General features: G+C 42.3%; 2 protein-coding genes across 5 annotated transcripts in view; one reads left to right on the forward strand and one right to left on the reverse strand.

The window, feature by feature from the left end:
• The window catches only part of LOC113958726 (serine/threonine-protein kinase PAK 3-like), a 17,489-nt gene extending 4,535 nt beyond the window's left edge, over window positions 1-12,954 (forward strand). For both annotated transcript variants that reach the window (XM_027667235.1, XM_027667234.1), the window contains exons 4-15: window positions 861-980; window positions 1,254-1,598; window positions 2,034-2,201; window positions 2,511-2,673; window positions 4,194-4,257; window positions 4,901-4,949; window positions 6,350-6,459; window positions 7,093-7,210; window positions 7,912-8,011; window positions 8,435-8,631; window positions 11,319-11,456; window positions 12,796-12,954. In XM_027667235.1, the coding sequence (XP_027523036.1) occupies window positions 903-980; window positions 1,254-1,598; window positions 2,034-2,201; window positions 2,511-2,673; window positions 4,194-4,257; window positions 4,901-4,949; window positions 6,350-6,459; window positions 7,093-7,210; window positions 7,912-8,011; window positions 8,435-8,631; window positions 11,319-11,456; window positions 12,796-12,924 (1,659 nt within the window). In that variant the 5' untranslated portion in view covers window positions 861-902 and the 3' untranslated portion in view covers window positions 12,925-12,954. The remainder of the gene's footprint in view (window positions 1-860; window positions 981-1,253; window positions 1,599-2,033; window positions 2,202-2,510; window positions 2,674-4,193; window positions 4,258-4,900; window positions 4,950-6,349; window positions 6,460-7,092; window positions 7,211-7,911; window positions 8,012-8,434; window positions 8,632-11,318; window positions 11,457-12,795) is intronic.
• A 5,136-nt stretch (window positions 12,955-18,090) lies between these two features.
• Window positions 18,091-25,269, reverse strand: part of LOC113958724 (3'-5' RNA helicase YTHDC2-like) — a 28,354-nt gene continuing 21,175 nt past the window's right edge. For 2 of the 3 annotated variants that reach the window (XM_027667231.1, XM_027667233.1), the window contains exons 24-29: window positions 24,943-25,052; window positions 23,653-23,942; window positions 23,052-23,229; window positions 21,813-22,016; window positions 20,354-20,536; window positions 18,091-19,168 (exon numbers count right to left, since the gene is read on the reverse strand). In XM_027667231.1, the coding sequence (XP_027523032.1) occupies window positions 19,079-19,168; window positions 20,354-20,536; window positions 21,813-22,016; window positions 23,052-23,229; window positions 23,653-23,942; window positions 24,943-25,052 (1,055 nt within the window). In that variant the 3' untranslated portion in view covers window positions 18,091-19,078. The remainder of the gene's footprint in view (window positions 19,169-20,353; window positions 20,537-21,812; window positions 22,017-23,051; window positions 23,230-23,652; window positions 23,943-24,942; window positions 25,053-25,269) is intronic. The other variant, XM_027667232.1, reaches the window with a different exon arrangement.

A 25,269-nucleotide genomic window follows, 5' to 3' on the forward strand; every position in this document is an offset into this window, starting at 1 on the left:
TTGGCACTGTCTTTGGTGCAAGGCAGTGTTGCAAGTTTCTGACCAGATAGCACTTGCCGTTCGTGGCACGTAGGTGTCCTGGAGGGACCTGCCCCTTTCCACAGACTAATTAGTAACAGACACAATTAGACTACATGCTTAACTTTGCCATGACCCCGGTTTGGTGAACAGAATCCTGCACTGCTCTGCAATGTAGAGAGAAGGTCAGTCTCTGAAGGGGTGGAACATAGTTCCAAATGGCTGCTCCCTAAAGCTTGAAATACTGAGCTGAACTCAGCTGAACAGACCAGAAAAGGGAAATGCTTCCTGATTCTGTTCAGGCGTCCCTTCAGGAAGGGAGGAGAGACACAGTCCGTTGACTGATCCAGGGCAAACCGAGATGTTTTCCTCCAGTGATGGTAGTTTTTTCCCCCCAGAGGTGTTTTCCTTCTCTAGCCTTTTCCACCCCTAAAGCCCCCTTTTTATACCCTACATTTTGGGCCATCCCAAGAGGTGGAACAATCACACACTCTAGGTGGGGTTTTGTGAGTTATACATGCATTACACAACATGTCTTCCTTCATTTGCATCCTGAGGGTGTGTAAGCTAATAAGTTAATGGGGCTCAATGAGGGTGGGCAATTGAGAAATACCACACATTTCCTGTTAGCTGCCTAAGAGCTTGTTGGAGATTCAGTTACAGATGGACCATGTCTGTACTGCCCATCTCACTTAGGAATCTGTGCCTCTCCATGGGTAGATAATGACCCAGGAGAGCAGCAGCACAGTGCTTTGGGAATGCATGAGCACATCAGACTTTGAGTCTTGCCATACAACTGTTGTATGGGAAGTTTAAACCTGCTTCGCTTCATTTCTGTGCAGGTCCTGCCAGAAGAAGACCGTGGGAAGATTACTTTGTTAGACATGCATACTCAGGGAGAGCTGTTTCCAACCCAGCAGCAGCTAGAGCAGCAGGAGGAAGAGCAGAGAGAGAATGGGCAGGTAAACCTGACTAGCTAGGTAACAGTGAAGGGCAATAACAAGATCATAAAACATAGGTCTTGGGCCTGAGGAAGTAAGAGCTACCATGGGCATTGAAAGCACAGAGCCTCGTAATCTCCAGTGATCAGCACCAGGAAGGGAGGGTTACAATGGAAGCAGAGCTGCATGGAGAAACAGAGAGAAGTGGCTGAATTAATGTAATTTTGAGACTGAAATAGGAAAAACTTGAGCCTGATGGCAGGTCCCAGTAATCTTCTCCATTTTTGTTTACAGAACATCAAGACAAAACTGCAAGCACAGCTGCCTGAAGCTCAGAGGAAGACCAAGGCAGCTGAGGAGAGACATGTGGAAGAAACAAAAAGCATCCAAGATGAAATGAATCTATTTCAGCAGAGCGGGGATCTGCAAAACGAGATGAGGGAAACAGTGGCAGGAACTCCAGTCAAGAGACTTTCTCTCCCCCTCCGCTTACAGAACAGCAGGGAAAAGCTGCAAGCAGAACTGCAGAGAGCTTGGAGTGAGATCAAGGCCATGGGAGAAAGGCACGAGGAAGAAATGAAAAATATCCAAGAGGATGTGAATCTCCTACTGCAGCAGAAGGAGACTCTACGAAAGCTGGTGAGTGAAACAGCGGTAGCCACTCCAGTCACCAAAGAGGTGTCCTCCCACCTTCTTGCCTTTCCATTGCAGAGCAGCAGCTGATGGGGGTAATCACTCTGACTGCCTTCATGCTGTGGTCTCTCTCACAGCTGATCTGAAGGAGATTTACTGGTCCACTGATTCTCAGCTGTCACTCTGGACAGCTGGGCTCATCCTTTGGCCTTTTGCCCAGCAATAATCCCAATGGATTTCTGCTGGCCTGTTCCTGCTAGCCTTGTTTTTTGAGGTGTTTCTTCAGGTGAACATGGCAACTCACATATGGAACAAGTTGTCTGTATCCATTGGGAATCTGGTCGTCTCGTGTGCTTTCCCTTTCCTCACAGTGTATGGCTGTAGTCTCTCCTCACAGTGAGAAGCTGTAGTCTCTGACTGCTTTGATCTGTTTGACTTGAGGTGGAAGAGTTGACGTCTCATCTGGCAGCCCCCAAACTGTCCCAGCAAGTGATTGGCAACAAAGCTCAGCAAGGTCAGAGAAAGGGACAGGAACGGCCAAGGGAGGAGGTGCTGGAGGCTGAGCACTTACAGAAGATGATGGAGGAAAAGAAGACTCAAGATGAGGAGGTAGAACATTAGAACAAGGAACTGCAAGTGGTCTGCAGCACTTGGAGGGGGAAAAGAATTCTTGTGAGAAAGTGGAGCAGTCATTGTTGCAGTCATCTTTTAGAAAGGCTGCTAAAATGGAATATGAAACTGTCCATTAACTCATGTAGAACCAGCCTTTTGTTTTTTCCAATTCAGTTTGAGAAGTGGACATCAAAAAAAATCCTGAATGTGGCCTACAGCATCTTCCTAAGGGCTATCATTTGAAATGTGATCTCAGGGCAATCTCTGCCAGCCACCTTTCTGACATGAACTTATCTCTTGTCCCAGATCTACATAGGCTCTGTCATTGAACCTACTGCTGCAGTAGCCTCGTCTAAAGAAGCCTCCACTCCCCAGCCTGAAAACTTGACTACGAGCAGTTGGCTCAGCTCAAGCCAGGTGGAAGCTTTTCTGCAAGACATGGTAGAGGAGGCATCCCTGAACATACTGAGTATGTCCTGTGTACTTCTTGTCTGATGGAGCAGTGTTTTGTCTGCAGGTCTCAGCATGAGCTGTGCCAAATGTTCCTCCTCAGTTTAGTGTCACAGGGGCATTTAGAACTCCTTACAGAAACTGTTGTGCTTTGAGTCAGTGAGAACACTCTGGATATTCCTACTGCTTCTGAGGGAAGGTTGGACTGGTTTGCATTTGGCTGAACGTCCCTCTCTGCTAAAGGCAAAAGCAGGGAAATGTTCCCAGATGAGCAGAAGGCTGTGACCTAGTGAGTGACCTAGTGGAGTCCTGTGTGCTAGTGCCCAAATTGATCAGAATATTTGGCTTCCTAAATTCACAGAAGTTGATTGGATTTGAGTTTTGTGGGTTTGTGGGCTTTTTGGTTGGTTAGTTGGGGCTTTTTTTGTTTGGTTTGGGTTTGGATTTTTTTCGTGGAGTTGGGTTTTTATTGTCCTCCATCCTGAAGGAACCGTCCTGCACCAGGTATCTTATTGATGTGGGTTTTATGATTGTTATTACTATCACTGTTACTTCTACAGTTTGTTTCTGTAAGAATGCTACATTTTTGTCAGTGAGAACTCCTTTGAAAGAACATTAGATGACAGCACAAATAGAGAGGAAGGGGCGTTTTCAATATGCCCCCAAAGGAAAAAAAAAGATACTTTTATAATCCCTATTTAATTTCTTAGTTTTATGCTTATAAGGATGTATCAAAGAGACACATCTACGTGGTGTGAAAACTGCACTGCAGGCATTTCCCAGGAGCGAGCCTCCAGTCCAGCCGCTATATATTCCTCAGATACATGGCATTTTGTCATGGCTGATTCCCAGCCAGTTAAGACTATTAGAATCCTCAGCATTGGCCCCAACCCCTGCACAGAACAGACTCTAGGAAAACACAGCAAGCCCTTTGTGATTCTGCAGGACAACCAATTCAAGCTGCCAGTGCTGTGTTCTCAGATAATCACTGGCTGAGTTCAGAACAGAGCCCAGCTTACTCTGTGTCTGCCATCACCTGTTGAGACAAAAAGTGGATTGATCTGCACCTCCTTGTGTCTGATCTCAAAGCCAATAATGTTCTGTCTTGAATGGGGGCCACAGCTAGTAACAGGGCTCAATCTGGCTGTGGCTTCTTCATAGTGGTTGTCAGGGCTCACTCGGGCTTTACTGACATTTGTCATACCTGCCCTGCCCGTGATAGCTGCTGTTCCAGCTCTCCTTAACATTTGTAGATTAAAAACTTACTTACCTTGGCACCTGTTCTCTTCTGATCTCTGCCTCCTCTGAACATATCTCTATGTGCTTAGTTTCCTGTCAAGGTAACACTTCAAAGGACTGTATAAGAGTCAGTCTTTGTGCAGACCCTCTGTGCTGCGGAGCTGCCAGTCTTGTTATTGTTGTTGTTACCCAGCTGCCCACAAAGGGCTCAGAGCTCCAGAGAGTGGGGCTGCATTTCGAACCTCCTGAAAGGCGGCATCTCAATTTTAAAGTGAGCATCTTGCATTTTGTTTCTTTCAGGGAGAATGGTGAGCGTGGGAGATCCTTTGCAGAAATACATTGAATTGGAAAACATTGGCAGTGGGTGAGTCCAACCACAGTTACTTCTACAAAACCATGGGCCAGGTATTTTGCTGGTGTAATATCTATCAAGTGTGAAGTCAGGCAAGCTGCAAACATGTTCAGATTGTCCCATCTCTCAGTACTAGTCAGAATTTAAACCTGTGGTCACGAGGCATTGTCAAAGTCATCATGATGTTGGCAGTGTCTTGCCTGCAACAAGGAGCAGGACCAGATGATCTCCTATCCCTCAAGTGTATGGCATCTCTTGACTTATTTTCTTAGCAGTAATCATTTTTGTATGTCTCAATACGGCAACGGTTATGAAAGAAGAAACTTTATTGCCTAAAAGAGCAACTTACCACCTGATAGCTGTCAGATAACAATTCTCAGTAACATTTCTTTCCGATATTTTGCTGAAGGAAATATTTGGTACTCAGGATTATAACCACATAGAAACTGAAACCAGAATAAGCTCTCTTATTTAGCCAAGGCAATAAAACCCAAAGCTTCATGAATAGACCCGGTGTTGATGCACTTGAGAGGAAAATCATCTGCCTGATGACAGATCCCTCATGGGTCCTGCAGCTTTTAGGCATTTACAGCAGAGATTTCCTGTCTGGACTGGCTTTCACTCCAAGGCCTAAACTGCTTCTCCTTTCTTCTAGAGCTTTTGGAGCTGTTTGTAAAGCACTTGACACTACCACTGGAGGACACGTAAGTGTCAACACCCCCGCAGATTCTGCAGCTCTTGAATGCTTTCCCCTCTGGTGTGAGCTGTGGCTGGAGCTTTGGGTCACCGGTAGATCTTTACTGCAAAGGCAAGAGAAGTGCAGACTAGTGTCAGCCTGCAAAAGGCATTTGAGACAGACTTAGTCCTTTTCAGCTGTCAGAAAGAACGGTATCTTTCAGAGAAGGACACCCTAGCTTGGTCTTAATGGCTAAATATGCATCAACAAGGTGATGGCGTCTGCCGTCATCCAGGCCCAATTTCTCTGAATCACAGGTTCAGACACAGATAGGATTTAGCTTTTTTCTTTCATCATGTCTTTCATCTCTAAAGCACAATGCAAGACCTAATGAAGGAGAGCTCATGCTTGGGTTTTGTATTTCAGTCCTAGAGAAGCTGGTTGACACACACGCACACACACGCACAGATCACCGAGAAGACATTTATTGAGAGCAACAGTTTCTCCTAAGCAGTACTGCCCTGTTTAGGTCCATTGTCAGTGGCAGCCCATTACAGGGATCCTCATAATAAGAATAGACAAGATGGTGTCTTAGACAGTCTCACTGGTCTTTGTGACTACAGCTTCAGATTCCTGAATTCTCGTTCCTGGCTGTCAGCAAATACGTCTGAATCTTACTGGTAGTTCCTTATCCACCTGCAGTGTTGCACTTTGGAACTGCGCTTAGAGAGAGGTCTGCAAGGGGTCTTAAAAGCCCTAAGCCCTGCTTATAGCCCAGGGCTTATACATGGAGTACCAATGCATGTATTCTTTTTAAGCCCACACAACAATTGCAAATGTAAAGTGTGTTATGGAATTTTCTTTAGAGTAGCAAAATCAAAATTCATGAAGTGTGGCCATGCTAGAATTTTATTTTTGGGGGTAACATTAATGGTCTTTTTTAGATGGCATTTTACCCACAGCATATGTGTTTGCTTTGTTGTACAATCCAGAATAGCAGCAGTTGTTGAAATAATGATCAAACCACACAGAACTGCCAGAGGATTTCCAGCTACTTTGATATATTTTCACAGGAACAAATTCACTTCCTGCTTGCAAAACATGTGTGAATGACTATAGTACTGATAAACTAAGTCCATTTGAGAAGAATGTGTGTGCAGAGAGTGTGGTCAGAGCTTTGTGGGTGATAGCTGAGAGACCATTTTTACCAAGTCGACAAGGCAGAACATCCATGGACACATGTCCTCAGCTGACACCCAAGCAGGTGGAGAAATAGGCATTATAATGTCAGTTCCCAATTACTCTGATGTCTAATCACAAGGCAGTTTGACAGAGCTCGGCTGTGTCATTCCAAAATCACTCACTGCATGTTGGTTGTGGTCTTGTGCCACCGACTTCTTAAGTTTATGATTTTCAATGTCATTTTAGGTGGCAATAAAGAAAATCAGTCTTCAAGAAACCAGCAAGGAACTAACTCTTAATGAAATCGAGGTCATGAGGACAAATAGGAATTCCAACATTGTTAACTATTTGGACAGGTGACCAGTTCCGAACGTTTGTTTACATACTGCAAGCATCCAAGGTTAAAAAAATTCTTTGGTTACTGTCAGAAAATTGAGCTGTTAATTATTAATTAATTATTATTTATCTGCTCATCTCCAACAGATGGGAGGAGATTGCATTTTGTCTGCATTAATCATTTTTGCCACACATAGTTCAAGAAGTTGGATCAGCCCTTTCTCACTAAATCAATAGCTCCCTCCAACTGTTTTGCAGTTTGGGGGGTTGATTTTTTTTCAAGGGTCTTAAGTGTTGATAAACCATCACAGAAATTATTTCCCTGGGGCTTTTCTCACTCTTTTCTGTTGCTGTGGGTGCCAGGAAGACTAGATCCTTGTCTCCAGAAATACATAGTGTGGCAGTTCTTTTAGCTTGTTTGTTACTAAACTGCCTTTTATCCTTGCTGGCCATCTAAAACATCTCCTTTTTCACAGATGTGCTTTTCTGATTTAGACTGCATAGATTGCAAGCACTGTACAGCCTAGGCAGAATGTCTATTCATTTTATTCTGTCTTTGAAAGGGACCTGGAAACAAAAATCTACTGTCACCTTTTCCGTAAGGCAGTTTAGCTGTGCACAGTCATCTCCATGCCCTTGTTGTGTTCTTTCAGCTACATTGTGGAGGAGGAACTCTGGCTGGTCATGGAGTACGTGGATGGAGGCACTTTATATGATGTTATCAGTGAGACATGCATGTCTGAAGGACAGATGGCAGCTGTTAGTCGGGAGGTAAGGGATCCTGCCTGGGCTTCCAATGGCTTGGACAGGACTGTCCTGCTAAACAGGTGGTAAGAGCAGGAGTGATTTTCATGTTTGGAGCTTTGTTTCTGTGTTGCTGTTATGATGTGGAAGAGAAAGAGCAACTGAAGTGAACTGCCTACCAGTGTCCCTGCCCTCACTGTACTCTGTTCTTACACTCTTACATGTTGTTGTGGTATTCTCTCTCTTTTTTATTTTTATTTGCTGCTCTCCACTTTGCCTGTGCAACATTTGCATGAAGCCTGTCTGCACTGCATTCCTTGCCTGTAAAAGCAAACATGCTTGTGGCAGAATTTTAAACTAAGGGCAAAGAGAAATAGAGACTCACTTCTCACAGTGATCACTGTGAAGTGATCCACTTCATAGCAGAGGGAGAGACTTAAACCCTTGTTTATTTGGATGGGAGAGCACATCCACTGCTGCAGCAGTCTTTCCGGCTGGGTTTGCCTTGAACAACAATTACCATTTCTTTTTCAAAAGCTGATATGGCTTCACTTAGAAAGCTGCTCCTCTACTGGTGTTGGATCAGCAAGCTCTTCCTCTTGATAGCACTGCGTTCGGCCATTACTCACCCTTCCCCTGGAAAGGAAATCTTTTAGAGTAGTTTTCTTTCTTGTGTGATGAAACCAGATCACTGATTTTTACCCTCCTGTTTCTCTTTTCTCTCTCAGTGCCTGCAAGGACTATATTTCCTTCACTCAAATGGGGTGATCCACAGAGACATAAAAAGTTCAAACATTCTCATCAGAACGGATGGATCTGTCAAGTTGGGTGGGTATCCTTAGTCAGGTGAAGTGTTCCAGGGATGTGGGGCATGGGGCTGCTTTTGAATGACTGCCAGTTCCCCAGAAGTGGTGCTTGTGGGAGTGCATGGACTCCTGCTGCAGCCTGAGAGCACAGGCACACTTTGCAAGGTGTCAAGAGTGATGTTGGCTTGTGTATGCCCTTCCAGAGGGAGGGAGTTACAATCTAAAACTTCTGGTGAATAAAAGACACTGCTGGGGGCAGTTTAAGAAATGTGGCAGTTTTTGAAGTGGCCAATTCCATAGTTCCTTGGCTACAACCCTGAGGAAACAGAACATGGTGTGCTTTCCAGATAGATTCAACATGGCATTCTCACACTTAGAGTGGGGAAGTCTTCTGTTTGTTTTCCTAATCTGAGTGGGCTTTCACAGTATTTGTTTTTCTCCTCAGCTGATTTTGGCCTCTCTGCTCAGCTCAGCCTTGAGCAGAGTTATCGAAACTCAGTGATTGGGACTTCTTGGTGGATGGCACCAGAAGTTGTGATAAGCAAACCATACGGTCCCAAAGTGGATATATGGTCATTTGGCATCGTGGGACTGGAAATGGTGGAAGGAGAAGTTCCTTACCAGAATGAAACATCTGTTCTGGTAAGGTGCAAATACTTGATGATACAAATGTCTTTCTTATCTGTCCCATGTTCTGTCTGCCATAAGACAAAGTCTCATTCCCACCACCTTGAATTAGTTCCACCAAGACCCACTTCTAAAAACGTCCTTGGAGCACATCAGCAGCTGCTGTAGTTTTGGTTACGTCAATGGGGGAACCTCAGAAGAGAAGTGGCCTATAGCCGTTTTGGCCTTCAGTGATGCTTGACATTTCTCATGTGCTTTTTGAACTCACTTTGAGCTCTGTCTCTTAATGATAAGAATTTTTCAGTGAAGAGTTCAGCAGTGTCATCATTATCCTCTGAAATGCAGGTTGAACCTTCCCAGTTTCAGTTTTAAAAGAAAAAGAAACAACCAGCGAAGCAAACAACCAAGCAGTTCTGCTTGCTTTTTCCATTATTAACCACAGCACATCAATTTTCCTCAAAACTGTAGCATTGTCGCAGTCTGATGAGACTGGACTGTTTGCTAAAGAGGATGAGTTATGAGGTAGACCAAACTCCTGTCTCTCAGCAATTGTAATATCAAAATTAAGGGGCTTTACTCGAGGAAAATGTGGAAAAACAGAAGAAATAACAACCCTTTATTGAAAGATATATGTATGTTGGCAAAAACAGTAATAAAACCACAGCAGAACTAGACACCAATCCTAGAAAACAACAACAACAACAACAACAACAAAAGTCTAAATGAATACTTCTCTGTCCTTTAGCACAGTCCTAATTGTGGCCTGCAGGGGGCGCTGTTGGATCGCTGGAAGGTGCAGGGTCTGCAGCGCCCTGTCGTGGTCAGCAGGGGGCGCTGTTGGGCTCCAGCAGTCACCACGTGGGAAAAAGGGGTCTGGAGGGAGCAGTCCCGGCCCGCAGGAGAAGCCGAGAAGGGAATAGGGGGCCCCTTTCCTCAACGGAAGGAAGGGGAAAGAAAAAAAAGTTCACCCCCCAAGAGGACTCGCTGTTCCCGGGTGGTAGTGTTCCAAGGCTCTCCCCTCTTTCTCCCAGCAAGCATAGACCTCTCTGATGAAAAGAAGCAGAAATGACTCATCGGTCCCGGCGGGAGTCCCGAGACACTGGCGGTGCAGGGCTGGTGGTCAGGTCTCACCAGGACAAAAGAACCAGGAAAGAGAGAGCTGGCTCCCAGGCTTTTCCTCTAGAGATGCCTGAAAACAGTCCCCATCTCTGTCCTGGCCAGAGCACTCTGCCGTCTCACCTCTCCTCCTGTCTGCCCAGCCATCCCCCCTCCCTCCAGCAGTCAAATGGGCCTTTAACCAAGCCAGCCAGTTCCTTTTTAAGGCTAATCGATCCCCTTCCCCCTTCGAACTCTGTTTCTGTTACAGGGAAAGCAGGGGAAGGGAAAATTCCTCTTTCAGATTCATAACCCATAACAAGCATCTTTTCCAAATCCTATGGATCTGTAAAATTTCACACTTCTAAACCATGTGTATATTGTTGTGTCATGTGTCTGGTTGGCCTGGATAAATTTAGGATCTCGTTTTCACAGACTGCAGCTAGAATTGTATGCCTTGTCTGTTTGTTGGTATGTTATACAAATTAATGAGCTTATTGCTCCTTTGCAGCTTCTGCAAATACTGATTTCAAGCCTTACCACAGGCAAAGACTCCCCATTCTCAGGCAACACTTTGCCATGGGTCTTAAGTTGTTCCAGCTCTTCTGTCTGTGAAGATGACCCTGAAAACATGACACAAGTGTATCGGAACTAGTCTTATCTTTCCAGAAAAGAAGAAAAGAAACCCAAACCTGACGAGGTTTCTAAAATAGTGTTTTTGAGAGATGAACTGCATTCCCTCTCTTCTCACTGGAAAGCTTGCCTAAAACTGGAAGATGATGGAGCAAAGGCCATATAGTCTGTTCTGCTTCTTATCTAGTTTTGCTGAAACACTTGGTGACCGTATTTCTTTCATAGTCCAAGCCTGCCAAAACCTCCTGTTTGTTGCCTGTCAGTTTCTGGGATGGGCACATCATTAATTGAGTATCCAAATGAGCAGAGGGTTACCATAGGAATGGAATTACTCCTTTTTCTGATTAGACTGTGGAAAGTTTTTCTATTACTTCATAACTGAAGCTGATCTGAAATTTGGAGACTGCTGAGAGACACAGTTGCAGGTGGCTCCTATCTGCCCAAATGGGCATTTTCATCACAATACCTTTGTGCAGGCAGCGTAACGTTCCTGTGTTGAACATCAGGTTCCAAACATTTGTTTCTTTATGCAAGGAATCACTGATGTATTTCCTTGTTTTTCCTCCGGTTACTTTTTTTATCAAGAACAGAACAAAAAAAATGATGATTTTTGTTTTATGGTAGCTTAAGGGACCAGGGAGCAGTGCAGAGATGTGTTTAATCCTTGGAAATGGTATAGTTAGACCAAACTCCCTCTTTAAAATAGCAAGAAAAGCAAAAAGTGCTTTTGCTGATGTAGTTCCTACTAACCAGGTCAGCCAGTGGAATCAGCTGTCAAGGCAAGACTGTTTGGATGTTGGAAAAGCTGTGGCTACATCGTGGTCTGACTTTTTTGTTGGTATAGGAAAGTCATCTCTAAGCCTCTGCCAGGGAAGAAACTGCCACTGGAGACTGGAGCATAAACAATGGGGTCTGGGAGAGCAGTTGGGGATATGAAAGAAACAGGCAGAACCTCGTGTTTCCTTTTCCTCTAGGCTCAGTACATGATAGCCACCGGAGGGGCACCCAAGCTGAAGAACCCCAAGCAAGTTTCCGCTTGGCTGCGTGACTTTCTGACCTGCTGCTTGGAGACGGACCAGGACAGGCGCTGGTCTGCTGAGGAACTCCTGCAGGTAAAGTGCAGAGCGACTGCAGGTGGAATGGCTGCCCGAGGGATGTGTCCCTCATTAATTAAACTCCAAGGTATCATGAGCCCCTCTCATATTGATCTCCCATCTTAGTGTTTTTCAAATGAGAACTGTGAGGAATCCTAGACTGGTTTGGGTTGGAAGGGACCTGTAAAGGCCATATAGTCCAAGTGCCCTGCAATGAGCAGAGACGTCCTCAAGTAGATCGGGTTGCTCAGAGCCCTGTCTTACCTGACCTTGAACATTTCCGGGAATGGGGAACCTACCAGCTCTCTGGGCAACCTGTGCTGGTGTTTCACCACACTTGTAGTAAACCATTTCTTCCTTAGACCTAATCTGAATTGACACTCTTTTAATTCAAAAATATTACTCCATGTCCTATTGCAACTGTCCTGCTAAAAAATGTGTCCCCAACTTCCTTATAAGCCTCCTTGAAGTATTGAAAGGGGGCAATAAGGTCTCCCCAGGGCCTTCTCTTCTCCAGGCTGAACAAGACCAATTCTCCCAGCCTTTCCTCAGAGGAGATATTTTCTACACTCTGATCATTTCTGTGGCCCTGTTTTGTACTTTGGGAGTACATTGAGTTTTACCTGGTGGCAAAAAGGCTGAAGTAGAATGGTGCTGTGTACAGAGGCTTGAAATGGTGGTGGAGGAACCCAATGAAACCAGTCCCAATCAAGTGGGATTTGTTGATTTGGCTGTGGGAAGGAACAGGCTGTGGAAAGCTCACTGAGAGCCTCAGAGGGGCCCTGATTGTGTCCCTCCTGGCACATTCTTAGAGGTTTCCGCCACCCAAAAAGAGACAGCTGAGCAGGACTTGTCCTATCCCCAGTTGCTGCCTGGCACAGTCAAGCAGATGAGAACTGCTACAGGGTTACTGCCAGGTTTTGTGGCAGATCAGGAGCTGCAGGACATGACAATGGGCTGTCCCTGCTGGGAAGGAAGGTGCCAGGCAGCACAGGAGGGGCAGGGGATGGAAAGGTAGACACTGCTCTCTCTCTGAAAATTAGCACAGCTCATGTCTTTAAAAAAGAGGAACCTGTATGAGCCTTTGCAGTTTCCTGAAAGGACGAACCCTTGGGACAGAAAGCAGCATTCCTAGAGTCTCAGCAGGGCAAAAATCCCAGAAAGCTGAAGACAGCTGGATAAATTGATGAGTGGGCCTGTGATGGCAGGTCCTACCTCACCATGAAGATGGAGGTGCAAATAGGCCCCTCAGTTGTATTTCTGCATCTTTCTGGGAACCAGAGGAGTCCTGCTTGAGTCTGTGAGTTTTGAAAGTCATGGTTCACTGCTTTTTTGGTCTTTTTTTTCCTTTGGGCAGCATCCATTTGTAGAATCAGCCAAGCCTGCCTCCAGCCTCGTGCCGCTTATCACTGCAGTGAAGAAGTGGAAGGAAGAGACAAGACTCCAACAACCAGTCGAGGACCATTTTCTTCAGTGGCAGCTCTAGGCAGGACTCAGAATAAAAACTCCACAAAACCTCAACTCATTTGGAAGATTCTCTTCGTTCTCATCTTGTGAATAAGCTCAACATTTACTTGTGAATTGTCAGTTGTTTCTTATAGGTGGAAAGTCACATTTATTGGTTCTTTCATGTGGTATGGAACTGGAAAGGGTCTTCTTCCTTCATCAGCTCCACATTGCACTGCCTTTGGAATACTGCTCTTAAAAATCTGCCTACTGTTCTGTTCTCTTGTCCCTGAGGGTAGTTTTCCAGGGGGTCCTGGGGAAGGGGAGGGGTCCAGAGTAAATCCTTGAAGAGCTGAAATTTTGTTTTCCTAAAGTTCTGGGTCATGACTTTACTCTTCACCTGACCCATATCCCTCAGGACTGTGAACTGCTCCAGTGCGGGATCACTGCAGCTCAGGCTGCCTCCAGTCTTGGCATTCCTGACTAGCTCACTGTGTTGGTGACCAACAGATCCAGTATTGCATCTCCTCTGGTTGGGTTATTGCCTGGCCTGAGAAGTTATCCCCCATGCATTCCAGGAGTCTCCTGGATTGCCTACAGTTTGCTGTGCTACTTTCCCAGCAGATCCTGGGGTGGTTGAAGCCCCCCATCAAGCCTGCAAGCACAATGCCTCCTGCAGATGGAGCAGAAAGGTGTCATCAAAAGGTTCCCCTTGGTTAGGTAGCCTGGAATAGACACTGACCATGAGGTTCCCTTTGTTGCCTCAGTCTGATTCTTACCCACAGGCTTTGACCTCCTTGTGGCTTTTCTTCAGAGACAGCTCTTCACGCTGTATCCAACTCTTAACATCTCTGCTTTGTCTGTGACTATATGTGAGGTGACCAACCTCATCAAGCAATGGACCAATGTTATCTCTGATCCTCCTTCTGCTGCCTTTTGCCATGGGTGTATTTAAAAAAGCTCTTTTTATTGTCCCCTGCAAGTACTGCCCAGCTTCAGCTCCAATTGAGCTTTGGCCCCACAAATTTTCTCCCTACAGTGGAAAACACAGTCTCTATAGTCTTCCTATGTTGCCTCGCCTTGCTTCCAACATCCACATACATTCCATTTCCATCCAAGCTAAGTAAGTCCAGCCAGCCTTCCATTTGACATCTGGCACACTGGAATTGCCAGCTCCTGTGCTCTTAAGAAATGGCTCTTAAGTTTACAGCTGAAGCAGAGAAAAACTAAGTTGGTCTAGAAAAATACTGCAGCTACCATCTAGGGAAACAGGAACAGCAAGGAGCAGAAGTCCTTACAGAGAAGCCTGCTGTCTACATTTCAACTGAGCAAGGAGTTTCATTTTCCATGTGCTGAGAGACCAAGAGCTAAGAAGCAACCTTAACTATTTTTAAACACAGTATTTCAGTAAGAGGCATTTCACAAACATTCCCTAGAAAGCTCCTGACAAGCAATGCAGAAAAAACAGCTCACTTAGAGTCTGGGAAGTGAGAAGCAAGTTAAAACACTTTAGCAACTTATAAAAGATCATGGAGAGAAGCCACCCCAGGGCTGGGAGGTGGATCCTGAGCCCTGTCCTGAGCTGACCTTTTTGCTTAGAAAATCCATTTTCATATCCATCATTTCTTGCAGGTAAATAGCGTTCCACAGGAGTAATGCCTACATAAGAAAATCATTATTTAAAGCCTCTAATAGCTAACATATCCTGGTTGCCTGGTCTGATACTGTCTGCTTTCCACTGCAGATAAAAAAAGGGTATATTGGATATAGAGCAGCAGGCTACTACAGGAATTACTTATCATAATTCCCTGCTTTTCGTAGGGATAGGCCACTTCATTTGCAACTGCCAATACCACTAGGATTTGGTTTAGATCAGTCTTCAGCGGACAAGAGCTCATGTGCTAGCCAACTGCACCACCTAGCTTCACTCTGAAGCATCTTCAGAGCCCTGTTTTTTGTGACACCAGTGCTTATATTCCTTCAAGGTAAATGCTTCTCTCTGTATCACTCCTACTCATCTGGTGTCTCACCAGTGATACTACAAATAATTCTAACACTTTTGACACGTGCAGAGTTCAAGAAACTTCTCACCTTAAAAAAAGGTTGTATTGGTGTTCACAGGCACATAACAGAGCTTACTTTGCCCTTCCATTCTTCTACCTTACACAGACTAGTGTGACCTTTTAGCCCATGGATACTTCCTGTAACTCCTGGGTCACATTTACTGGACAGCACCTGTTGGTTTGATTCATTACTGTGTGGAGCAATACTGATTAAAACAAACCTCAGGAGATAGGAGCTTCACCACTTACTGGTACTGTGCCTGAGAAGTTAAAAGCTCCCTTTTCCAGCTACATTTCCTTTTCTAAGGGTGTTTTAAAACAGGGTGCCTGTGATCTCTAACTTCAACCAAAATTGCCCTGACTTTGAAATGAGAACTGGCACATTCCAACCAAGTTTCAAGTCTGACAAAAGCATGCTTTCTGCAGTTTTTGAACTTGAGTATTGGGAAGCAACACAGCAGACTCTCTAAACACCTGGGAAAAGACACCATGGTGTGACTTTTAATCACTTTCTGACCCCATCTAGCTTCACTGCTCTAAAGAAGAGTGAGAGCAGAACCAAGTAGCCTTACCTAAGCTTCAGACTAAAGAGCAATATGAATGTGGCTACTGCAGCCCTCTGATGAGCAATCTGGGCCATAGTCCTTTACAACAAATTTTCTCAGTGCCTCTGAAGACTCAGCGAAATTCACACGTGAAATCTACACATGACCAGTTCCAGTCAACCTGGGTAGGCAGCCAGAAAAATAAGCTAGGACAAAACAAAGGGCCTCTTGGAAACTTCACAGCCTGTTTGTAAGGTGTCCTGTGGCCCTTCTTCTCTGTCTCTCCTAGACTGGTACTTCTGATCCAGTCCCTGCCCTAGAATAAAAGGTACATCCCTCTTTCATATAAAAGCTGTGGATAGAGCACCATAATTCTCTTACAGCAATGACACCTCATTTTGTATGGATTTAGGGCGTCAGAACTCAGCAGTGGCCGAGCCACTGAAACGCTGCCCTTGCTGAGTCACAAGACAGATTCCTTCATTACTAACTGCACTTAAACTAATACAGAAACCACGAGTAGCAAAAGAGTTCTAGTCTGAAAGGAGACATGAAAACAATCAAAAAGGGAAGGTTTGTGCCCTTATTTTGACAGGATACACTATGAAAGTCACAGCAAGCTTATCGGTCCACAGAGTCTGCACCCTTTCCTGCACAGCTTGCTTTCAAGATTTCTCAAAATGTGTTCCAAGAGCAGAAGATATTAAATCTCTTTTTTATGTGTCACACAATCTCAGTTTCTGCCCAGTGTCCAGAACATCCTCATACAGGAGCAATTTTGGCAATTGTGTTTTGTTCCCTATTCCTTGATCTTATTTGATTCCTGCCAGGCTTCATCACACATTCCCTATGGATAAAGCAAAGCAGTGCATTATTTAAGAGGCTTGGGCTACAACCTTTGCTCATACCCCAAGAGTACCAAATGCAGTGTGACCACTCACAACAGCAAACTTACAAGACCAGGCTGTGAATCTCAAAACTGTGCACTATTCAACACATGGCAAAAAGTAATAATTTCACACTCACCTGGTACTGTATCAGCTTTAAAACTCTTTCTGGGCTAGACACAAATAAAATACAGCCTCTTTTTCGAATTGCCTGATTCAATTACCTGCCATGCTTTTTAGTATTTTCAGGAATCTTTTTATTTTCTAATGTGATACAAGGTATTCCCTCAGTCTGCTTTTCTGAGAACTGACTTGTCTTTAAACCCAGACTCATGCTTCTGTTTTAGGTGACGTCCTTTCAACATTTGCCAAAACAAAAAACCCCAGCAAATAAAGCTTTTAATCCAGAGCAGCATCACCTGCTTTGTGCACTGTGGTACCTGTTAGAAGATGCAACAAAGGTAGCACGTGTGATGGCTGAAAACAACACAGTATGATCCACAGGGAAGGAAAACAGAGCAGTCAAGTGTGAGCAGAAAGCAACAGGGAGAAAAACTGCTCGTGTTTTTCAGACAGTGAAAACCATGACTGTGAATACTTCCAGAAAGTGTCTGGTCTGAGACAATCACTTCAGCTCCATATGACAAAGCAAAGTGTGTGGGTGGGGAAATCAGTAGCTGCAGGAACCTCTCTAATTCACTTTAAAGATAAAGCACATTGGGTAACTATGGACTGATCCAACCCCAACCTGAGGGTGGGCCTGCCAGGTGTAAGCTGTGACTTCCTTTTGATAACAGCCAGTATCAAGCATTTAAAATGGAAGCCAAAAGAAGTCCCTCAGTAGAAATTAAACTTACAATGCCTTTGCAGATGTTGTGATGATGAAACAGAAATTAAACCAGTTCAACAGTGGATGAAAAAACTCAATAAAGCAAGTATTGAAAAAAAAATAATTGCAACAAATAAGCAATTTTAGGCTACAAGATATTTAACAAAAAAAATACAGTCCATGGCAAAACAGCTTGCCAGCTTTACCCATTTTCAGGAATATGTTCCTGAGGAAGCAGCACACCTCAGTATTTTATCATGAGCCACGGGCAAAGCCCTCACCTACTGTCTTGAGGAACATGTCTAGAGGTGTCCTGAAGCAGTAATGCTCAGATAAGCTTTGTTCAGGTATGAACGAACTTTGCAAACCTGTGGCTGTCCTCCATAACACTGTTTATGTTCTCTTTCTCCTTACTCCAGTGTCCATAGACAATGGTCTACCTTGCAAGAACTTCCTTTACTCTAGAGTAAATCACTCCTGGCTGATCATCTCCAAACTGAGATCTTTACTGTTGCTGAGAAGATGGTGATGGGCCATTTCTCCCATTTGTTGTCATCAATACAAGGATTCTGCTAGATTGCCTGCTGTTGCTGCCCTGTTTTTACTCAGACAGATTCACCTCCTTACCCTTCATCCTGCTTTAGTTTTCACTTCAGGTATAATCACACTCAGAAGAAGCTCAGAAGCAGGAAAAGCTCTGTTTTAACCTAAGAATGACCACGAACACAGTGCTGACAGTGAGCAGACCAAATCTGTATCAGCCTTGCGGTACAGTGTATTAACAAGTAAGGAGAAGCCAAATAAACCAAGACACTAATGGTATGGAAGAAAAAGAAACAAACTGAAAGAAAGCATGAAGACTACAATAAAAGATCAAGAAAGTTGTACTGTACTTATTTTTATTTTCTTTAAAGAAATACAAATTTCTAACAGTGCTAAGTTAGTGAACAATTAAGAGTACCATTTGGCTGCAGGCCTCTGAAAGACTGTTTCAGCTGGTGAAAGTGTGAGTCACCTCTTTCTGGTGACAAATAACTGAAACTGGAAACATCACTGGACCTATCCAATCTCAAAAGTCTCATGCTCCTTCCCTTCTCTATTTAAATTTAAATTAATTAAATTAAAAAGATTTATATTAATTTTTTTAAATAATTAAATAAAAATAAATTAAAAATTAACATCCTCCTGCTGCCTAGTTGTTTATATGAATATATCCTGCTCTCCCTCACTGTGCATATAGAAGTTCAACAAACACTTATGGAACTTGCCGATGTATTTGAAGATATCTATTCTCACAGTATGGTTTTTTTACGCAAACTGCAAAATTGATTAACATTACACTGTCATACACTTTCCTGGGTTGAGAAAACTTTAACTGTAACCTGCATACTTAGACTGTCTGCTGTGCTATTTTAAACCCACAAACAACCTTTTTATGTAGTCCACTGTTTCAAACTATGTTTTGAACTTAACCATGTCTTTAACTATCAACTGCACACTACTGTAAAAAAAAAATTTAGTCAAAAACAGGCTGGTGAATAGTATTATGACATTTTTTAAGACAAGGAAACACTGAAATCAAACACTTCTCTCCTATTTTTCCACTTCTAGCTTCAGGAGCTTGTTGTGCCACCTTCTTCCTCACCTTTGTACTGTAGACACACTGCTTGTTCTAGTGGTTAGGACTGATGTTTCAACAACCTAAACCAGCTGAAAAAATCAAAAGGAACAGAATATTTAGTAATAAGTGCATCTGTTTTTCTATAAGCTACAAAGGAAACATAGTACTGTAAAGCAACACTGTATGTTGACAGCTTTTCCTCTACCACAAAACCAGCAAGCAACACATGAAATAACCACCTCCATCACATTACTTGACATGATCAGTCATTTTTTTTCCTGCCAAAGGAATACGGTCCCAAAGCTGCAGCAATTGCTCCCCAACTTGTGGTTCCAGCTCCTAGAAATGAACAGGAAATTAGAGAAGTTACTTGCACTGCTAGTACTGAACACACAGAAACTATTTACAACAAAATTATTATATGAGGTTGCTGGTGATTGCTTTCAGCCTCCCTTTTGCTATCAGGACATACATCAGAACTCCCGGCACAGCAGGGTTTTTTTACTAGGGCTCAGCAGAGATAGAAACTTTCATCCACACTGCCCTACAGGCTGTTTGGGGTGGTTTTTTTCCACAGTAAGATGTCAGTTCTCACACAGAGAATTCCCAGTGAACACACCACTACCATATACAGGAACTGACGCACCATATACTTTTTGTACCTTCCACAGGTCACTCACTAACTAACTAAAGATCTCTTTTTCCCATATCATTTAAATTTAATTCCATCAAGTGTGGTGGAGAATGTGGAAGGGTAGGTCACAGGAAATACAGTGGCTCTTGGTGGAATCATAGACATTAATATAACAATTTTAACATTGTTGAGACTCTTTAGGTCTTAAGAGCCGCTTACAAGAGAAGCACAGTCAACTCCAACATGTGCTACATTTACATTCCTTTCCTTGTTCTTACAGTATTCTCCTTTCTTTACTACTGGAGAGGTTTTGGAAAAGTAGTGGGAAGACGATACAAAAGGTTTAGCTCTTGAATCGTCGAGATGTTTCTGGAAGAGTCAGGGAGAACACAGAAACTGCCACAGAGAACTCTGTGCCAATTCTTTGGCTTTTTGTAGTTGCATTTAGCTTTAACAAATTGGAGAACTGTCCTGAGCTTTATTCTGCCTCAGAACTCTAGATTCTCTTCAAGCTTTACAGAAAATTCCAAGCTATGAATTATTAACAGTTATTTGGGTGTGACAGACTATCTTGGGGAATGCATCAAAGAGGGCACAAACCTCCAGAACCAAAATTACCAACTAAAAAAACCAAACAACTTCTTTTTGGAAGCATCCAGCTTTAAATCTTTTCTTTTTAAACACGTATTAAGCAAGAAACTGTTTTCATTTTATCAGAACATCTTCACTACCTCAATAGTAGTTCTGCATTAGCAGAAGGTACAATGCAGACCAATGAACTGTGATTCAGACACATAGTGAGCACAGTTGAGATAAATGTCAAGGCTGAACAAGCTAATAAACAATACACAGTTCTACCAAGTACAGATTTTAGAAGAGATTAACACTACCTGGCCATCTCTGCTTATTTGTACTTTCTTACTGTCATTCCAAGGGTTGAGCAAATGGTGTGCAAACTGAAAAGGAATGCTTTCTTTTCTGATCCACTCCACCTTAAAAACGCCTCCAAAACCAGCAGATCCCCAGTCCTGACTTTTCTCACACCCAATTGCTGAACCCATTCTAGCAAAACCCTGCAACAAAAATTGAAGTGTGAAAAAACAGACATAATGAATTCAACAAATGACTGAACTTCATGTGCAACTTTTAAATTAGTTGCATAGTGATTCACATGCTCTCCCTCCATGAAGCTGGGTCTTCTAAAATGTTTACATCCAGAAAGTTAGAAGTATCATTTCTTTTTCCACTTCAAATATGTCTTCTAGAATTTGACTACAAAGAATGTCTCTTAATTAATTTCTCGCCATTACCTTCAAAGGTTTTTAAGCTTCAAAACAGAGACTGAAAAGGTGTTGTAAAATCATTTGAGCACAAGGAACCAAGACAAATGTTCTACTACAGAACAGTCTATAGCAAGCTATTCCTTGTTAGTTGTATTTTTTGCAGAAATCCATTTGTTCCTTCCCATGTTCCCTCTACATTAACAATGTTTGCATAGAATTGAGAGAGTGTAGCTGTTCTTCAAAGAAAGAAGTCAAGGTTGTTTTGATTTCTTTCTTCAATGAAGCAGAACAAAATTCCAAGACAAGTATTCAAAAAGAATATGAAAGAAATCTCAATCCAAGACTGCACCTAACTTATTTAAGGACACTTTTAAGTAACTTTTAAGAACAGTCTACATATGAGGAAGTAAGCTGAACTTTCTTCACCTGGAACACAGGAGTTTGGCTGGCTCCACAACACAGCTAACCTGCAACTTTGCATTACCACGCCAAGTCTTTAACTTGAAACTGGCCACAGATTTGACAAGAAGTTATTGACAAATAACTCACTAAACCTGAAGTCAAGACACAGCTGTGGAACAATCATGGCTGGCTTCTTAACTTTTACAAACGACAGGCAAAACCAGATTTTAAAATTTGTAATAAAGGTATTTGTGAGTTTCCTGGCTTTAGAAAGGTATGACTTGACTGTAACTGCTTGTTCATTCACAATATTTATTTTGGTATGCAAAGAGTAGCAATTCCCTGTTCTGTTACCATTTTTTTAAGTTTTTTTTTTCTTTTTGTTGTTTTAAAAGACTAGTGGGTATAAACATTATTCTGACTCACGATGCTTGGAGGCAATTCAGTCTTAGCCTTTGAGGGACAAACTGAGTTAATTAAAAAGGCATATTTCAGAGAATAAAGAAATACTTCTTCAGCAACCAGAGAGATTTGCATGCTGCTCTACTTAACAGAAGGTCAGATGGAAGTCATAAGCAAAGCCCTCCACACTACACATAGTCATTTGCTGCACTCTCCCAAACCATCAACCACAGCTAATATTTAGTATTACCTTAGGACTCACCTGAAAGCATCCAGATCCTTGAACAGAAAATATTAAGTAAACCACGTTGCTGTCCCAAAAGGCTCCGTTCAGTTTTCGTTCATTACTTGGCGTAGTGGACCATATACCCTTCTGTTGAGAAATATCAATGTTTTGCAAGTTGCTACTTTTCATTATAAAGTACCGAACCGGCATATTTTGTCTTGGTGAAGGGGATTTGGAACCCTGGAAAAATTACATTAAATTAATACAATAAAATAAACCAGGCTTTAGTTCTAAAGTTTTACACATATGAAGACAGAATCCCTTGACTGTGCTCCTCCCTTACATTCTACAAGAGACATAGGATCTATCAGCTGGTTCTGTCTGAATTGGCTTCAAAATGTATTTCACGTCTGTCATTTTTTTAAGCACTTTTCAAAACAATAATTCAACCATGAGGGGCAGCAACAAGAAGAGCAGGACAAGCCTAAATAGTCTAGTGATTAATTACAATTCATCGAGTCGGACATGCCTTCAGATGACACAAAATTAACCATCCTAGACTGCAGCCTACAGAACACTACTTGAATTTCTACCTTCAAGAAACATGCTCTCACTCCTTTACACTGGCTGCATTTAAAAGCTGAAAGACTTTAGAGGAATTATTAAATCCTCCAAGAGTCCATGGAGTTTCCTCTCAATGATCTATTTAATATTACTGCAGTTTACTATTCAAGTATACAGGGAGAATTATGGCAATAACCTCACTAAAAATATGTTCTTTGTTAAAATAAGGATCATTAAAAAAACCCCATGCACTCCTAATGAGGTAGATAACACAAAGCTTAAAGAGAATCAGTATTATGCTATTACATAATTACATATTATTATCAGTATTATGCTATTACATAAACAAAGGAAGGCAGAATCCAAAAACTTCAGAAATGCATGTACAATATACTAATTTAGATGGAAAAAAATATACCCTCACTGATTATTAGAGTAAGTTTTTAAAAAATAATCTGATTTTTTTCTACTTTGGATAGCTTTATCTAAGCAGTCTGCAAAGAGTAATATTTTTACTGTATTAAACTAGTGTAACAAGGATATTTAGTCTAGATTTTAAGTTCCAGAAGGAACTATTATGCAGCTGTCATAAATTAAAAGCTAAGTTAGGTTCTTAATTAATCAATAAAATACCTGATAGCTGCAGAAGTATATCAGAAAGAAATTCTATTAGTTTTGAAGAGCAGGGTAGTATGTTCATGAGAACTCTACCTTTCCAGATATTGGAGAGGAAGGACTGGCACAAGGGCTGGGATAGCTACTGCTGTCTGCAGGCTTCACTGATGACTGAGATGACCTGTCGTCTGAAGATCGTTTGGAGTGCAAAATATCTTTCTCTTTGTACTTCTTTGGTTGGTGAAGTGTGGGAGGTGTAGGTTTCACTGAAACTCTAAAAAGTAAAGGTAGATACCGGGTATACCATGAGATTCACAAGCAGTCCTAGAACAATTTATATCTACATATGAGCCCCCTGCATGACCACACATACCACAGTAATTCCAAAACACATTAAACAGTAACTAAAAAACCCATACTGATCATGCATTGTTTTTGAATGCTACAGTTAAACCTCTTCTGCTACTTCTCAAAGATGGATTCATTGATGCTATTCCTGACTGCTCTCTCAAACAGCAGGCACATGTATGTGAAATAATTCTCAATGAAAAATCACAACTACAACACAGCACAGGACAGTGTCAAACCCTTCAACTCTATTTCTACTTTTTTTACCTTCCTATTACTAGTAGAATTCAAGTGGTGCTTTTATAAACACACTGCAACCCACAGTCTATAGAAAACCTCAACATCTTACTTTTCAGCAGTAGAGGAGTCAGATAGTTCAGTTTCTGCTGAGCCTTTTCTGATGTTGGTTGACCTCCATGCAGATGCCAAAGGAAGCTCTTCACATGTCACAGGCCTTGGTCTCTGACCAATTCCTGAAGGCTGCTGCAAACCTGCAGACTGTTCCTCAGCGCTTAAAACAGCTGTAATTGCTCTTACAGTTGTTTCATCAACTTGAGACCATGGTTTAGAAGGAGCTCGCATGCGACGCAGGAATAAGCTGTGCCACTTCTGTCTGAGTTGCAAAAGCATTCCAGCAGCCTGCAAGGAATGTCAATTCTATTAGAGACTAATAAAAGTTAGATCAGACAGGTAAGAGAACCCTATGTCTTTCCTATCAGGCAGCACCTGGCATTCTAATGGGAACAAACTGAAAGGCATGACTAAGGTCTCGGGGAGGGGGAGTAACCTCACATTTAAACTAAGCTGTTAAGCTGCTTTTCTTTCCTAGGATGAAAGGTGATTTTTGAAAAATTCATTTAGCTCTGTACTAAACTTAACACTGTATTGCAAAATCCACAGATTTTTTTTTCCCACTCTAAAATTTTATCTTTTTAAAATAACCCCAATCTTCTCATGCTTTATGCCCTTCCTCTCAATTCAGGCTGTATTCATGCACGCCTCATTCATATCTGAAGAAAAAGAGCTCTAAGTGACATATTTTTCTTACAGAGACTTCTGCTCAAATGAGATGACTAAATCTAGAAGACCAAAGTCTAATTCCCATTTTATCATAAATGCTTCCATCATCATAAAATTTTAAAAATCATGCTTTTGGACATGTCTAGGAGAGACAGTATTGTTATTAGACCTGCTAAGTCCAAGTGTTTCATAAACCATAAACTACTCTACCTCCTGCCACAGCCACAGCTCCTGAATGACCTAGAGACTTCTATTTCAAAGAGCTAGGCAACTATTTCAGCTAAGTAACTAATCCTTATTTTTCTCTTGGCTTATAGGTGCAAGAATTGAGAGTTATGGGTGGTAAGTTATGAAACATCACAACTTAGATGGTGAATACGTGAATTCATGCAATAGGCTACTCTGGGCAAAAGGGGATTGAGACCCTGTTTATTTCTTGAGAAGTTCATGAAATAAAGGTTAAATCACAGAGTACCTTGTTTGAGACATCCAAATGGACCATGACAGCCACTCTTACAAGAAATTCTTGGTTAATCAAATGTCACAAAAATCTTTTTAAGTTGGTATAACATAAATATCCTTCTACATGAAACAAGCACAGAAGTGATATATTACTTACTTCAGGGTCCAGTTTGAGATGGAGCCATTCATCCAGCTTCAGAAGTGCCAAATTAGCAATTGTTTTGTCCTCCATCTCACTGTCACTGCTGTCATTAGATACTCCACCCCCTGAATTAAATATAAAAGGTGCATTAACATTTCTATACTATGTCCACTTACATACAAAAAACTGAACACTACTGTATTACCAGCAATAAGCTATTTTTCCTTCTAAAATTTACTTTAAAATGTAAACATTTCTAGAATAATTTTTTATTTTCTACAAATACACCCCACTGAAAAGTCTTTGCTCCACTTAGGAGAACTCAAGCAGCCAGAGCTGCTG

Source organism: Corapipo altera, unplaced genomic scaffold (assembly GCF_003945725.1).
Source record: "Corapipo altera isolate COAL_440 unplaced genomic scaffold, ASM394572v1 60935, whole genome shotgun sequence".
Lineage (NCBI taxonomy): Eukaryota > Metazoa > Chordata > Aves > Passeriformes > Pipridae > Corapipo > Corapipo altera.